At 39.6% G+C, this 16,451-nt stretch overlaps 1 protein-coding gene across 1 annotated transcript in view; it reads left to right on the plus strand.

Moving 5' to 3' along the window:
- Positions 1–16,451, plus strand: part of FNTB (farnesyltransferase, CAAX box, subunit beta) — a 61,347-nt gene continuing 44,896 nt past the window's right edge. The window contains exons 1-2 of the mRNA XM_019733415.3: positions 1–233; positions 13,578–13,642. Coding sequence (XP_019588974.3) covers positions 90–233; positions 13,578–13,642 — 209 coding nt within the window. The 5' untranslated portion in view covers positions 1–89. The remainder of the gene's footprint in view (positions 234–13,577; positions 13,643–16,451) is intronic.

The raw sequence follows: 16,451 nt of genomic DNA on the forward strand, positions 1-16,451 counted from the left end.
CGCCGTAGCGCCTTAGCCCGCTCGAGTTTCAATGCGCGTTGTTGTTGGACGAAGCTGAGTCCTATACACCGCCTGCAGCTCTCCTGATCATGGCTTCTCCGACTTCCTTCACCTACTATAGCCTTTCACCTTCCTCCCCTGTCTGGTCAGAGCCGCTGTACAGTCTAAGACCGGAGCACGCGCAGGAGCGGTTGCAGGACGACTCGGTGGAAACAGTCACTTCCATAGAGCAGGTGAGGTGACAGGACTAGGCGAGGCACCCGCGCGGGGTTTTCTGGGAGTGGGAGTCCCATTCGCTGGGCTGCCCAGGTGCGGAATTTACCAGGGGACTACGATTCCCACAGTGCATCGCGGCGCCTCCCCTCTGGGAAGCTCTGGGCGCCCAGGCTTGGGTTGGGGAGTGGAGCGTTTGTGGGAAGGGGTCGTTGTCAGGGTTGGGCTTGGAGGAGAGAACTGTACCTGGGTCCGCTCTCTAGAGCGGAGAGAATCGTGTTCTGTGCTTGGAGGTCAGAATCAGCCCGGGCGGGTCAGACAGCCCGCTCTATTCTGCCGGGGCATCGGGAGGTTTTGGGACGGATAGTGCACTTTACCCACTATTTGTAGTTTGGGGACATAGAGGGAAAGAGAAGCGGTCAGATTGAGGTCATGCCATTCCATGAGCTGTTTAATTTCTAACCCACAGTGCCAGGTTTGGGGCCTGCCGCGTGGGCGGGCGTTTTAGTAGTTATTCAGTCATTTGACCACCGGCAATGTGTCGGATATAATGTTAAACGCTGGAAATACAAAGAAGTAAAACAGCACCTGACCATAAGCATGGCACAGACTGGTTGGGGAAGACAGCCAGGAAAACAGTATAGTTTGGAAAGTGTTACAATAAAAGTATACGTTTTGGACTACTTGTCATTCATTCACTGAGTTCCCAAAGTAGGATCGGACCTCTGTCACTTTGAAATGGGTTTGAGGGATGAGCAGTGAACTATAGTTTTGTTTTTCTTCTCATTCCTCAATTGTTCCCAAATTTTTGTGGAAATGTTTACTACTGTCACTAGGAGAAGTGGTCAGGATGATTCTTTTTAGCACTTAAACATCAGGCTGCTTACTAAAATAAGATCGAGTAAGATCAGTCTCCAGGCTTAACCTTGGAGGGACCTGCTTTGACTTTCTTATCTGAAGTTGGAAGCCTTCATTGAGGCAAAATTAGTAGTGATAGTTATCATACTGTATATGGCTATACAGATAAATGTCACTTAACAAAAACAAAGGCTTGGCTACACAGTTATACATATGGTAGCAGAGAGAATATAATAACTGGAGATTTACGCTTCATGGATTTTAGGGTAGAAGACGAAACCCTTATCTTTTGAATCTAGCTCCCAGGTTAATTAGCCCACCAGCGTGTCCTTTTACAGAAGTCTTTGCAAAAGATGGCAAAGAAACCTTCCATCAGTGAAAAACCATCAGGATCTTTGCAGTATTCCTAAGTGATGGAGTGACGAGTTGATTCAGATCAGGCTTTTTTCTTTGTATCTGACCTAAGACTACTGGGTCACCTTTTATGCAGTTAAGTGAACTAACCCAGCAGATCAGACTATGGATAGAATGCTAGTGGAGAAAAGGGAATCAGAAGTTGGTCTATATATTTAGAGACCAGAACAGAGAATTCCATGGCTAGAAGGGCAAGTCAGAAAAGGGAACATTATCAGGAGCTTTACTAACCTGCTTTCTCTTTTTCTTGTGCTATTTTTTTTTTTTCCCCTCAAAGAGTGCCCCTGCCTTGTTCCTACCAGGAAAACAACAGCACACTAGCACTTATATTCTAAGCACCCAGACATAAATGAGTGCTACAGAAATGATACAGCAAGGTTCTGATCTGCAAAAGGGTAGGCCAAGGCCTGGACCAGGAGTGGGAGCTAGGTTCTGATATGGAACATTGATTGGTGTTACAGGTGTCTTTCAAATGTAGGCCCAACTGTGGGATAGATAGTAAAGCATCTTATGTTTCTTTTCCATGTCGTTATGCCAGCTCACATTTTAAAAGTCTAAGATGAATAGTCCCAGATAGCGGGAAAATAATGTATCTCATTTTCTTGGCTGCCTCAATGTCTTAATAATCATCGTGGTGTCCATTGGGTCTCATCACTGTGCTAAAGACTCTCCATACATCTTATTCAATCCTTACACATATTACAGACAAGAGAGAGGTTGGTAGGTTAGTAGGTTAATAATGATATATTCATAAAAAATACCAACCTTGCTAGGAGAAGTTGTTTCCAGAAGACACTACTGTTATTATTTTGGTTCTCACTGAACTATTTCTTCATAGGGATTTACTGACAGGGCTCAATTTTGTGCCATTGCTAATAAAGACAAATGCTTGTCACCTGCTTCCTATCTTATTATCAGGAGACTTCATTTATTTATTAAAAAAATTAAATTACAGTCAACATTCAGTTTCAGATGTACAGCATAGTGGTTAGACATTTATATAATTTACAACGTGATTCCCTCCAATAAGTCTAGTACCACTTGGAATTATGCATAGTTATTACAATATTCCCTGTGCTGTACTGTACATCCCTGTGAGGAGACTTTATTTGTTAAAAAACAACTTGATAATAGGAGTTAAACCTATAAATAGTGGAAAGAGACTTTAGTTATGGTTCCTTCTGTTTTCATTCATTTTCATCTGTTCAGCAAATATTTGAGTGCCGTCTGTGTGTTGGGCACTGTTCTAAGCCCTGGACATAAGGCAGTGAACAAAAGATGCCAAGTTGACAGCTTTATGAAACTTGTTCTAGGCCAGGGAGGCAGTCAATTCAAAAAAGGGGAATCTATGTGTCTGTCTATCTACCTATCTATCTATTTATCTATCACCCACTAGATACATAAATTACAAAGAAATGATGTGGAGGAAAATAAAGCAGCATAAGGAATGGGTGGGATGAGAAGAGGGTGGTTTTTATATAAGATGGCAAGAGAAAAAACCTCTGATGATGTGACATTTGAGCGGAGACCTGAAGTAAGTGAGGGAACAAGCCATGTGTGTATCCAGAGGGAAAGTGTTCTGGGCAGAGAAAGCAGCAAGTACAAAGACCCACTCACCACGCACAAGCCTGCCACGCAAGCCTGCGTGGCAGGCTTGTGCCTGGTGAGTGGAGAGACACTGTAAGTAGAGAGGTTAACAAACAGGAAAATAGGAGTCGGGGTTGGGTCATATAGGGCCTTATAGGCCACTGTAAATACTTTCAGATACCCTGATTGAGATGGGAAACCATTTGGCTGGATAACTTCAGTTTACCTCCCCAGATTCACTCTACCCTTTTCCACCCTGCTCTGTAGAGGTGCTCCAGGAGGTGGGCCTGCGTTGACAGGCTCTCTGGCTTTATGGCTTGTGGTTGTGTTGGTCATGGGGAGTATGCAAAGGGGATGAGAGAGAGGGAGGATGAAATTGGTGTATTTATTCCCTCCCTGCAGGATTGCATGGACTGGAGTGTCTCTAGACTTAAGGTCACATCTCTTGTCAGGTGCCTTCTCCATGGAGCTTTCTGTGGCCTTCTCTACTCCTCTTCACATCGTCAGGCCTAGTTGGGGACCAAGCACCCCTTTGTTGCCAGCCCCAGAGTACTGCATTCTCCTTTACGGTTTCCCTACACCTGCCCTTGCCTTTGTAATTCGTTTCTTTATAAACTCTCCTCCAAGCGCCCACTTTGAATGTACCATCTGTTTTCTAACAGGAGTCAGACTGATCCATGATTGGAGGTTTTGGACACACTAGCATCTCAGCAGATTCATATAGGTCCCTGTTGAGAGTACACTGTGAGGAGGTGAGGGTGCGTGGAAATGAATTAGGAGGCCATTGCAATACTGCTGATGACAGATGATGGCAGCTTAGCTCTGGGCTATGGCAGTGGAACATTGGTATTATAGGGTATCTTAGGTCAGGTTCTGGGTATTTTTTTGAAGGTCTCTACCTTGGCAAGCTGTTTTGCTGATGGATCTGGTGCTTAGAGAACCTTTATGACTGCTGAAAGCAAGATGTGGGTGTATTGTTAATGGTTGTCTTCCTGTTTTGTGCCCTTTGCCATCAACCCATTCCAAATGCTTTGTGAATCAGGCCAGTAGGTTAACGCTGGTACAGTCTCTGAAGTAGCAGACTTACCAAAAACAGTTGCTTATTGAAGGGATTAATCCTGTTTTTCTTGTAGTTTGCCCTTGAACAGGGGCAAAAACATCCTCCACTTGAAATGGCATGATGTCATTAGACAACATTCAGTCAAGTGACAATTCTGAGGGGGAGTTATTCATTTCAGTCCCTTCCCTCAAAATTTTTTTCTCTTAGAGAAAAAACAAAAGAATATCCCGGAAGCAATCACAACATAACTTATAAGAGCATGTAATTCAATGCTAAGTTATGACTGTATTGCACAAAGATCGCAAGGAGTGGAAGCTAATCTGTTGTGGGCTGAGGCGGTCACTTTGTGGGAGTGGGGCTGGGCTGTAAAGGATGGAGTTGGGGGCAGGGGCAGCCATTCCAGTGCAAGGAACCCTTAGGAGGGAAGACTTACCAGGAACAGAGGGTGCAGGTTGGCTGTGGTAGGAAATTAGGTCAGCTGGATGGGTGGGGCTGATGGGGGTGGGTGGGTGGGGCGGGATGGAGAGGCAGGCTGGAGAGCTGGCCTCATGTGATGGGCACTGCGTCACTGCAGTTCCTGAGGAGCGAACGTGGGGTCCAGGTTGAATCCGGAACTCCTGCTGTTGACTTGTTTCGAATTATAGTCTCCAAAAGATTATTAAATGCATGTAGAACAAGCCATTAAATATGATCAAACTTACAGCGAAGAGCGCTCTGCTTGGTTGAGTTGTCTGTCAGTAGACTGGCTGTGTAAATCAATTTTATTTTATTGAGATGCAGCATATAATATTGCCCAACTATAAGGGAATTTCAGGTATCAAAATGTTCCCCATTTTCCCTATTAAAAAGTCCCCCAAAGTGTTTTTTGGTTCAACTTGAAAACACACGTACTTTTAGGTATGTAGGCAAACAAATCAAATGCCTACTTACAAAATTTACATTTTAAATTTAGGTACATACACACCTATTTAAAATCACATACTTTATAAAATCACACTAATTTAGAAATATTGTTTTTCCCCCTCCTCTTATTCATAAAACATTTTTCTTCAAACTCTTCACATCTGTCTTTGACCTTAGTATTTTTATCATCCCTGGAGTCACATTTTGGATCAGCCAGTATGTTTTTCCAGACCATACTTTCAGTTTTTTGAGATTCACTCCTTTTGAGTACGGGTGAAGATATTGGGTAAGATAGTGAATATTTTATCACAGGTTACAATTAGAATGCTCTTACAATGTTTCCAGTTGGTATATATCCATGATTGCCACAACTTAACCACTTTGTTACTTTTTAAAGGGATCAGTAGCAATGTACACATGGAAGTATGAGTTCATATCCCCAGGAATAATTACTAAACCTGTGTTTAATTTGTCTTCTGTTGCTGACATCTTCTTCTCACCTCTATAAGCAGCCAAGACCAGACCTTACTTTAGGCTGATGTGTCAACCCCCACTGGTACTTTGTATTCAAAATAAAGAATTGAACTCACCACAGCAAGAGTTACTTTGTAAGGACTGCTTATAAACTGAGTTGTTTGTTTGGTTTGAAAGATTTTTTTTTTTTTTAGGAAGAATCCTTGCCTTATATTTAACTTATTAATGATTCTTTTACCGCATCTTCAGAATTAACGTGAGTTTCAGGCAGCAAATCTGCTTTCGGGAAGGATCCTCCTCTGGGAGAGGGGAGATGTAGAAAGAAGGGAAGTGATTGATGGTCCACGATTTGAAAGTTGTTGCATCATGAGATTGGCTTTAGATAGAATCTGTGAAAGAGAAAGTACCAAGTGTATTTAGTTTGGTTTTTACCACTCATCTATGAATGGCAATTATTCTGTGCTTCTATTGATTGGATTTCTAGAAAAATTCCATGAGACATCTTTTAAACAGATCTATTGAGAATGCAGACAGATGGTTAGCTCTGCATTTATTTATTGCCATGGAACCTAAATTTTGGGGACTTGATGTAGTCACTTCATCTCTAGACCCTAGATTCTAACACAATTCATTATCAAAAAACACAAACTATTACACATATCAGTTTATAGCATGTGTTTGGACTATATACACACACACACTGATGTAGGTTGGTGCAAAAGTAATTGTGGTTTGTGCAATTATTTTTAATCTTTTAAACCACAATTACTTTTGCATCAGCCTAATATTTACTAGTTTATATTATATATTTTAAAGCTATATGTGCATATATATATATATATATATATATATATATATATATATATATATAAATATATACAAATATATAGTAGAGCAGGAAAAAATATTTTCCTCTACCTATCTTAAGTCCTTCAGCTGGGGCCCTGTAAATTAGATTGGCCAAAGACAGATTAACAAGAGAAAAAGAAACAGCAATTTATTAACATGTGCGTTGTGTATGTACACATGGTAGCACCCATCTATGAGTAACCCAAAGGGATGGTTAGAACTTTGGTTTATATATCATCTTAGGCTATACCAAAGGAAAAGTGTTTGGGGCTTCTATGTGGGGGAGATAAGTTATGGGAAGGGCCCAGGAAAAGTATGGTAAGTAAGAGTTGTTTAGTGAGGTTTGTTATGCAGATTTAAGGTAGCTTCTCCATTGATTAGAGTTAAGAGTCCTCCACCTCCTGGTACAGAGAGGGAGACATTTTTACAAAAGGAAATTTCCTTTACAGAAGGAAAATGGATGCCCTGTTTTTAGAGCTTTCCCATATGTCTTGGTTATCAATGGTCTTTAGCTCAAAATACTCCATGTGCCAAAGAGGCATATTTCAGGAAGGCATATTGCAATACCCCTCAATATGTATAATCTGACTTTAGCAAACTTAAAGACATCCTGTACCTAGAAATGCCTACTCCGAGTCCTGTCAGAAGCAGGGGTAAACTTCCAACAAACTAGTAGACTTTCACTCTGAACTGTTGTATTTCCTTTTTGCCATATGGTAAGTAACCAGTTGCCTCATGACTGGAGAAAGTGAGAGATGTACTATTTGTATTAACAGTTATGTTACACATTAAATAGGTTTAAGAGGGCTGGCCTGGGAACCTGTGAGGTATAACATTGTTTGGATGGGACAGCAAATAAGGTCTAAACAACTGACTTACCAATGAACGTTCAGAACACAGCTTCTTTGCGTGTTGTGGCCCGCCTATCTATGTAGGTGTCGGAAAGCTTGGGTGATAGACATCACAAAATTAAATACTTTCAAATCATTTTTTTTGTAAGAAATTTATAGTTAAAAAGTACAAATAATAACATAATTAACAGACATTTTCCTATAACCTAGAATTAGCAGTTGCTAACATTATTATTTTGCTTCTGGTTATTTGTTTAAAGGACAACAATTACAGAGATAGTTAGAGTCTCCTTTAATCCCACTCCCATTTCAGTTTGCCCCTCATCTTCTCTGGAAGTAACTTCTATCGTAAGTTGAGTGTATATCTTTCTACTTCTTCACTTTTAGTCCTTTTGTGCATCTGTAAACTCTATCTGTGTGTTGTTTTTAAAAATTTACATAAATTGTCACACTCAGTCTTCTTGCCTTTTTCTATTTAACGTTTTTCATCTCTATCCAAATTGATGTTTGTACATCCAATTCATTCTAGTAATGATAAAAATAATTTTCAGAAAAAGGTAAAAATCTTAGTTCATACAGACGAAGATGAGCATGTGTTAATTTTATTTTACTCATATATGAGGGAACCACACAAATGTTATGACCAGTTCAAAGAAAAAGTCAAAAGGCATAAATTCATGTGGAGTAAAGAAATTGATTTGCAAATGGATACAAAACTGTTTTTTCCACAATGGGGAGGGAAGTCAATCAAATCAAAACTTAAAGAACAAGATAGAGTTTACATATTTTACCAGTTACCTACAGTTTACAGAGAGGTCTAAAATAGTTCAAAGCCAATGAGTAGGGCTAGAACCAGACAGCCTGAAAGGGTGTGCTATAGACAATGCTTAATTTTCCATTGAAATGCAGAATTTTTTCTACACTACTACCGTGTTTCCCCAAAAATAAGATGTAGCTGGACCATCAACTCTAATGTGTCTTTTGGAGCAAAAATTAGTATAAGACCCGGTCTTATTTTAATGTAATATAAGACTGGGTATAATATAATATAATACAATACCAGATCTTATATTAATTTTTGCTCCAAAAGACACATTAGAGCTGATTGTCTGGCTAGGTCTTATTTTCGGGGAACACGATATATATGTTTCTAAATTTTTGATATTATGAATGATGCTGCTATAAAATTCTCATAGAAGTCTTTTTATGATTATGTGTTTTCATTTCTCTTTGGTAAAGACCTAGAAGTGGAATTGTTGGACCATAGTGTAGGTGCATGTTGAGTTTGATAACCAACCACTGGCCTTTTCCAGAGTGGTTGTACATTTTACACTGTCATCAACAATGTATAAGTAAAGAAGTCTGGTTGCTCTACCTACTTGCCAATGTCTGTCTTTTCAACTTGAGTCATTCTGGTGGTGGGTGTGGAGTGGTATTGTTAAAGAAAAAAATTATTTGTGACATTTGTTAAAGGAAGACTTTATTCAAGGGGGACTGTTTCAATGAGGTTTTACAGTAGGGAAGACAGATTGGGCTCAACTCTGAATACAACAAGGAAAAGTGGGAATTTATAGTCAAGGAGCAAGGTGGGGGGATTGGTGGATGGAAAATGACTCAGAGAAATCATCAGGGGTAAGGGTGATTCTGGCTACACTGATCTAACAGGATGAAGGCCAGCCAGGGCAATCAGATGTCACTGGGGAATGGTGGAGGATGAGGACCCCAGTCAGATATTGAAGACGATCATTGAGATTGGGGGATTCTGGCTAAACCAACTTAGCAGGATTCTGGCTAAAATTGGGTGATGTGAAGATGGACATGGAAGTTCAAAAATAAAGGACTAGTTTGGAAGAAGATTCAGAGGAGCCTGACTAATCTTTGGTCAAGGAGTATCAGTCTATCATTGTAGTGTATTTGTTTTGAAATTGACAGGAAAACTTTGTAATTAGTTTAAGCATTTATCTACTATATATAAAAATGCATTGTGTATGTATATGAAGATGTATTTGACTTCAAAAATCTTTTTTATACCTGGATAAAGTAATCATGGTGCAATCTGAGTATTAAGCATTTCTTTTTAATTTTTTAAATTTTTTATTATTAGTTTCAGGTGTTCAAAGCAATGTAATAGTTAGACATTTATACCCCTCACAAAGTGATAACTCCCCTCTCCCAATCTCCTACCCTTCTGACATCACACACAGCCGTTACATTTCCACTGTCTTATTCCTTAGGCTGTACTCCACTTCCTATGACCATATATATATATATATATATATATATATATATATATATATATATAATTTATATACATATAAATAAAATTATAGTTGACATTCATTATTGTTCACTTTGCAGTGGTCAGGCATATTTTTTTTGGTTTTGATTCTTAATTTCTTCAACTTTTTATTATAAAGAATTTCAAATATACAGAGAAATTGACATCTGTTTACCTTCCACCTAATCTCCCTCCTTCATATAAACTGTTAAAGGATAAATTTCACAAGAGGATAAAATCATGACTCATACAGATATAAAATAAGCACATGCCGAAGATTTTATTTAACTCATGGAACCAGTAAGACATTGCAACTAATTCAGAAGAGAACTCAAAGTACCACACATTTGAAGTCAGATAAGGAATGCTGAAATGAGTTTACAAATGGATGCAAAGCTGATTGATATCCATAAGATGATAATTAATTACAATTTACTAGATTCAATTTGCATTTCTGTGGATAGAAATTATTTGCATTGCTGTCAATTTTCTACAAGCTAACTTCTACCTCTATAGAGTTGTAAAATAGCCCAATCAAGGACAAAGGTGGAGGTAATCCAATGGATCATCTAGCCAAGACACAATTTTTCCTTGTGTGTGTGTGTGTGTGTGTGTGTGTGTGTGTGTGTCCATGTGTATATATGTAGGTGACTAAATATTTTTCCTGAATCTTTGAAAGTAAGATGAAGACATTATGACCTTTCACCCCTAAATAATAAAGCACACATCTCCTAAGAATGACATTCTTCTATATAAAGACAATAACATCATACCTAAGAAAATAAAAAATAATACTATATCATCTGATGTCCAGTTTATTTTTAAATTTCCCATTGTCTCAAGATTCTCTTTACATCTTTTTGTGTGTGTGTTTTGGACCAAAGTTTCTTTATTTCAGGCTATTTTAAAAATTTGAAGAGCTAATCCCTTGGGATTAAATCTGGTGACTAATTGTGGTGGCCTTTCTTGTAACATTTCATTTAGCAATGTTTCTGAAACAGATCAGATGCTTTAGGCTGTCATCCTCCTCCTAAGAGACTTATCAATTTCATTAGCGTGGCATGAACTGTGTGCCTTGTGCCCAAAGGAAAAGAACCTATGGGCCCTTTGCTACTTATACGAAAGAAAATTATCTGTTGTTTGGGGGCTATTAATCAGGCTTTGGATTGTACTCTGTTGGTAACTGCCTTGCCTATGGGGGTTCTTGTGCAGAAAGGAGAAACTAACTAGAGTAGACTAGGCCATTCCGTTGGGGTGGAAAGGAAGCATGGAAATTCAAGATAAAATGAGAGGCCAAGGAAAGTGGACACTCTTTTAGCATCCCTGTATTGAAGCTGATTTTTGTGTTTTGAGTTCCAGTTCAAGCTAGGTAGTGTTCAGTTTTTCATGACTTAGGTAGCTTTTCTTTTCTTTAATAGTTAGCCCTCAGTTATAAAAAGTTATATAAAGTGAGGATTTTGATAAATTTTTAAAAATAATTTAATTATAGGTCTTACTTAAGAGATATTACACAGTTATTCTGACAACTTCCTCTTAATTTTGTCCCAAAGGCTACATTTCTAAATCTACTAATGTGTTGGAGGTTTCCTACCACCCCTAGGTTTGGTGATTCAATATAAGGATTCAGAGAAGTCAGCATATAATGGTCCTCGCTGTTCTGATTTATTACAGCAAAAAGCTACAAAACTTAGGTTTCCTAGAGTGCCTCTCCCAGTGGAATCACACAGGATGGGCTTAATTCCTCCAGCACTGAATTGTAAATTGTGACAACACATGGAATGTACTGTCTGCCAGGGAAGCTTGTTAGAGACGGCGCTCACAGTTTTTTCCTGGGGGTTGGTCGCATAGGTACCTGCTGCCTAGCACTTCTCAAAATTCCAGACTCCTAGAAGAAAAGGAGCTGTTCAGTATAAACCACGTTGTTTATACAGTTTCGGCACAATGAGCCACTCTTATCAGTTCTGGGAATGGTGGGAACCCTCCCGAAATCTGGGCACCCTGATATCAGCCGAGGGTCAACCTTTCAAGCAAGATTTTCTAAGGAAAGCAGTTTCAGGCCTGCTTTGTTAACATTTTTATATATAACTAGCTTTTTCCTTTCCGCTGCTATGCAAATCAGAAGAAAGAATGCTTGTATCTTTTCAGTAACAAATTTACTCGGATTTTATATATCATTGGCCGGCTATATGGGGAGAGGGGGAGACAAAAAAGAATGTTGTGTGGTACTTTGATTTTTCTCTTCCCTGGATGAGTACTTTTAAATTTCTATATTAATCCATTTACTATTTGTCAAAAAAAAATTCAGGGCTTTGCTAGGTATTGTTTGTAAAGTTGTACTCTTAAAAACTGTACTGTGTGCTCTTAGGTGATCTTTTTCTATTAAAAAATATACCAGTTCCTAAAGACAACCCACAGAATGGGAATACATTTTTGCAAATCATGTATCTAATAAGAAACTTGTATCTGGAATATAAAAGGTACTATTACAATTCAGGCATAAAAAGACAACCCAATTTTAAAGAATGAACATATTCAGAATACTTTATGACATACTGCTGTATTTCTGTCAGGTATCTTAGTTCAGAAATAAGCCTCCGTTTTCCTCATCTAGGATTTGGCTACATATGTTGCCTGAGTGGGAGCTGAAGGTGGGACTTCTCATTAATGAGCTCTTGGCTGGAGCTTTTCTTCTAGGGGTCTAAATGTCAGAATGCTAAGGAGGAGATGGGCTCATCCGTTAGCCGTTGAACGTTAAGTCATATGGATTTGAGTCAGCTTGTATTTGGGTAAAGGAAGTGAGTTTTCTTCCCACTTGATTTTGTTTCATTCAGAATTCATCAATTCACTTAGCTATATAACGTTATATAGTAGGCAAATCTTTATTTAGTGATCTTACTGATCTGTTTCTTGTGTATTTTTCTGTCAGCTGACAGTTTAGAAGGCCTGACTGAGAAAGGCAGCCTGTGTTCCATTTAGACTGGTGCTTTCTATTAGTCCTGTGTGAGTGTCTGGAACGGAAAAAGAATTATGAGGAATCGGGGGCAACTTTCTTATTCCATCTGAGTCAGGTACTCCCAGCGACCTCAGTCTGTTTTTTGAAATATTGTACATTCTTAGCCAGATCATCCCTCAAACTCATGTGCAAAGGCAAATACCAAATATAAATGAATTTTAGATTGGCTGCCATTTTAGATGATTTACATCACTACTCCCTTCATAGCAAATCATTCCTGCATACTTGTGAAAGGGACGAGAAACTCTGACTCAGTGAGTGTTTCAGAAACAAATAATACATTTTAAAAATTTCCCAGAGAGGACATTATTATGTATCTTGAAATCTCAACAAGGACATGCCTCACCACAAAGATGAGGGGTGCGGATGGAGGTGAAACGGTGTATCCTGTTAACCACTCCCTCCCACATCAGCGTCCCCTCTCCTTACAGAAGCTGTCCTGTGTAACCACATTATAGTGTGGTCTTCAGAGCACACAGGTGATCTGATTTCTTTTGTGACTTACTCTCCGAGATCCTGCATTTTAGTCTTGCGTGTGAGATAGTACCAATGACCAGATACGCTATTTCTTTGGTGTTTCTACAATTGATGTTCTTGTAAATCTCTTAGGGGATTTTAACATTGTTCAATCTATATTTAAATCTGTATTCAAACAATAAGAAGTATGACTTTTGGCAGGAATTAATTGTGCATTTGAGAATGGCCAGTAAAATGAATACCTAAACAACTTCATAAAGCAGGTGAGAATAAATCTTTCAAGCAAAATGTAACTGTCCTCGTCTGCTCCCTGAGTAACCGGTGCCAGGGAGCCAGACTGCTATTAGTTTGAATATTATGGATTAGTTTCCTGGAGAAGTCGATTGTGATGCCAGCATAGTATAGGGCATTCCCTCTCTCTCTCCTTGTCTAAGCCTGTCATTCCCGCAGAGCCCCTGAATGCAATCTTACAGGGCTATGAAGTACAAAACCACATCAAGCAACTCTAGCCAGTAGGCATTTGTGGTGATAGGAAGAAAAAGTTGATAGAGGTCTTATCTATATTTGTTTTCTCTCTCCCGTCTCCTGCGTCCTTACCAGGCAAAAGTAGAAGAAAAGATCCAAGAGGTCTTCAGTTCTTACAAGTTCAACCACCTTGTACCAAGGTAAGCTGTGGTTAGGCGTTTGAGTGGATCTGGGAGACACCACCTCTTTTCCTCCTGGAGACTGGTGGTTTTTGACCTTGTGACTGGCTACCTGGATATGCTTATGACCCCACTCCTTCCCTCTCTTAGAATGCTGTTTAGAGGAGATGCTCCACTTGAACTTGAGCCATCAGGTGTCACATGGGGATGCTCTTCGAGGCCTGAACTCTGAGATGTGAAGATGGAGAGAGGAAGTTCATGATTCTGTTGCTTAATTGTGACCTGTTGTTCTGGTGTTCAGATCAGAGCTCTCAAGTTTTTCATATTGCATTGAAACAGATGGAGGGCCCAGGGGGATGGCACAGGATGGATCCTTTTGATGTACATTATTATTTGACTGGGAAAATGTGAGAAGTTTGGTGGTGGTAAAGGAGCTTCTCCCAGCCTGGCTATCATTGGTAGGTAATTCTGCAGCAGATCCCAAGGGTGAAATTTCAAGTGAGAAATATAATGCCTTTTGGGTTTTTTGGTGCTAAGCAGGTTGAAGTCTTCTAAGTCTTTGATGTCAGAAATTCCAAAAAAGATATTATAAGCAGAAACTTATTATTTAATTTGAACCTTTATTTTCTCTTTTTTCCCCAGTTTTGTCATGTATCACACTAGGATTTCCTAAGGTTATTTCATTCCTTTAATTGCATTTCCCTTCTAGTCACCAATTGTTTCTCTGAAACCAGCCTGTGTCAAATTTCCAGCCATCAGAATGGATTAGAAGTCCAAAACTGCGTGTGGTCATCATTTTATCTTAATGATACAGCACTTTTCCTTGATAACCGCTGAGCAAAGTGTAGTTAGGCTGCTTCACTCTGGATGGAAACTGAGGGCCTGAAGTCCAGCCTCACCATCTTTATCAGGTCTCCTGAGTTCCTGAGACCTAACAGACTGACTCCTGGAACGTTGGCCTCTGGGTACTTCCGCTTCCTAGAACATTACAAATGGTTCTAGCCTGAGTTAATGTTGTGTCTTTTTTGTCACCATTCTATTTTGCCACTATTTCCTTGAAAAACAAATTCCGTCAGAAAATTCTGATTAGCCAAGACAGAAAATGATAGGAAAAGGCTAATTGGAAAAAGGGAAAGATAGGTGGGAATGTTATCTTCATCTTCCATTCCTGGGGAAAGAAAGAAGGAAAATATCCATAAGAGGAATCTTCCCCTCAAATAGCTAAGATGAAGCTCTGTACTCACCCAAAGCTCAGACCTCAGTAATGAAATGTCATTCTTGTCATGAGCCACGACTAGAGATTAGCAAAAGACAGTTTGTTTAAATGCTCCGGGAGAAAGAACTCTCTGCCTGAACTGTCTGCCTGGGATAGGCAGTTTCCCCAGAGGTGGTGGGATTTGGTGACGGTCAGGTGCCTGATTCCTTTAGGAGGGACTTTGTGGTTAGCGGTGGCATTCCGGTGACTCACCTGACTGAGTTCTGAGTCACCATCTACTATCTGCAGCTCTGTGTATACACGTCCTTTGCATTTCCAAAGGGACCTTTGATCGTCTGACATTCCTTGTTCACCCACCATCAGAATAGAACCCTTGGACTTTTCTTTCATTCTTACTGACTGTGAGGGAGAATGGGAGGTTATGGTCGGGGAGGAAGAAGAAGCTGTGTTTGGGGAGTGCTGGTAGAGAACAATAGGGGAGTAAAACCCCATGATTCATAGGTCTTAGGTCTGCTGTGGGAGGGAAACAAAAACGTTCCTCTTTGGTTTGGATCCTTTGTGGACATAGAATATATCAGGGCTCTGGGTTTATTTCAGGAATCTGACATTTCCCATTTTATCATTGTTGCCTATGAAAACAAGTGTTTTAAAGGATGCTAATGAGCATCTTATTATGTCACAGCAGGCTAAGTAATATATTAGATATTACATATTTTGGCTGAATGGCTGAGTATATAAATTAATATATCAATGTAAGGCTGAAGCCAAACATCACCGTCACAGAACAAATTTATAAGCTATAAGAATAAATCTATAAAATTATCAAAATTTTAAACTATTATCACAATTTCAGTATTTAACATTTCAGTAGTCAGATTTTAAAAGTCTGACATTATAATGTAGTAACAAACCTGTACTGTTAGCTAAAGTGACTATTCAGAGATCAGCATTAAGGCTAGACGCCGTGTTTTTTTCTGAGGTCACGATGCTGACCGGGTGTGGTAGAATCACACACACTCCCAGGACCACTGACCATGCACAGGACCAGGGATCCAGGAGTGGTGCTGAGGGAGGCAGGCTTCCAGAGCCACAGCCACATAGCAGATTTGGCTGAACATCAAAGCTGTGAAGCTGAGTGTGGGTGTATTCTACAGTTATTCCCCATCCCAGAAATGATTTTCCTTTCTCTCTGAGCCGGTGAAACATGCATCCTATCCTGGAGGAGGTGGTCCATCCCAAGACGCTTTTTGACCATGCTTTTAACAGTTTTGTGTAGCAGCGTCCTGCTTTCCCATACAAGTTAATTTTTCTTTCCCCATAGTTAGTTATTCTCACTGCTCCACACACGTATGAATTTACCATTTTCCATTTATTGCATTACCTTTAGTAAGAAATCTGAAATGCATAAACTTAGCATACACACTCGTTCTACCCCCGCCCCCATGCTCACAAATACCTTTAAAATTGTTTTTCCTTGGGAAAAAGTGGCCTAGTGCTCCTTGGAGGTGAGAAATATTGACAGTGACCCAATGCTAGTAGAGCACTGAAGGTAAGTGTTGACAATTGACCTGAAGCTAAATACTCTGAGTTGAAGCTCCCAAAGCAGTTCTCACA

This window comes from Rhinolophus sinicus, chromosome 3 (assembly GCF_057876585.1).
Source record: "Rhinolophus sinicus isolate RSI-liver-muscle chromosome 3, RSI-T2T, whole genome shotgun sequence".
NCBI lineage: Eukaryota > Metazoa > Chordata > Mammalia > Chiroptera > Rhinolophidae > Rhinolophus > Rhinolophus sinicus.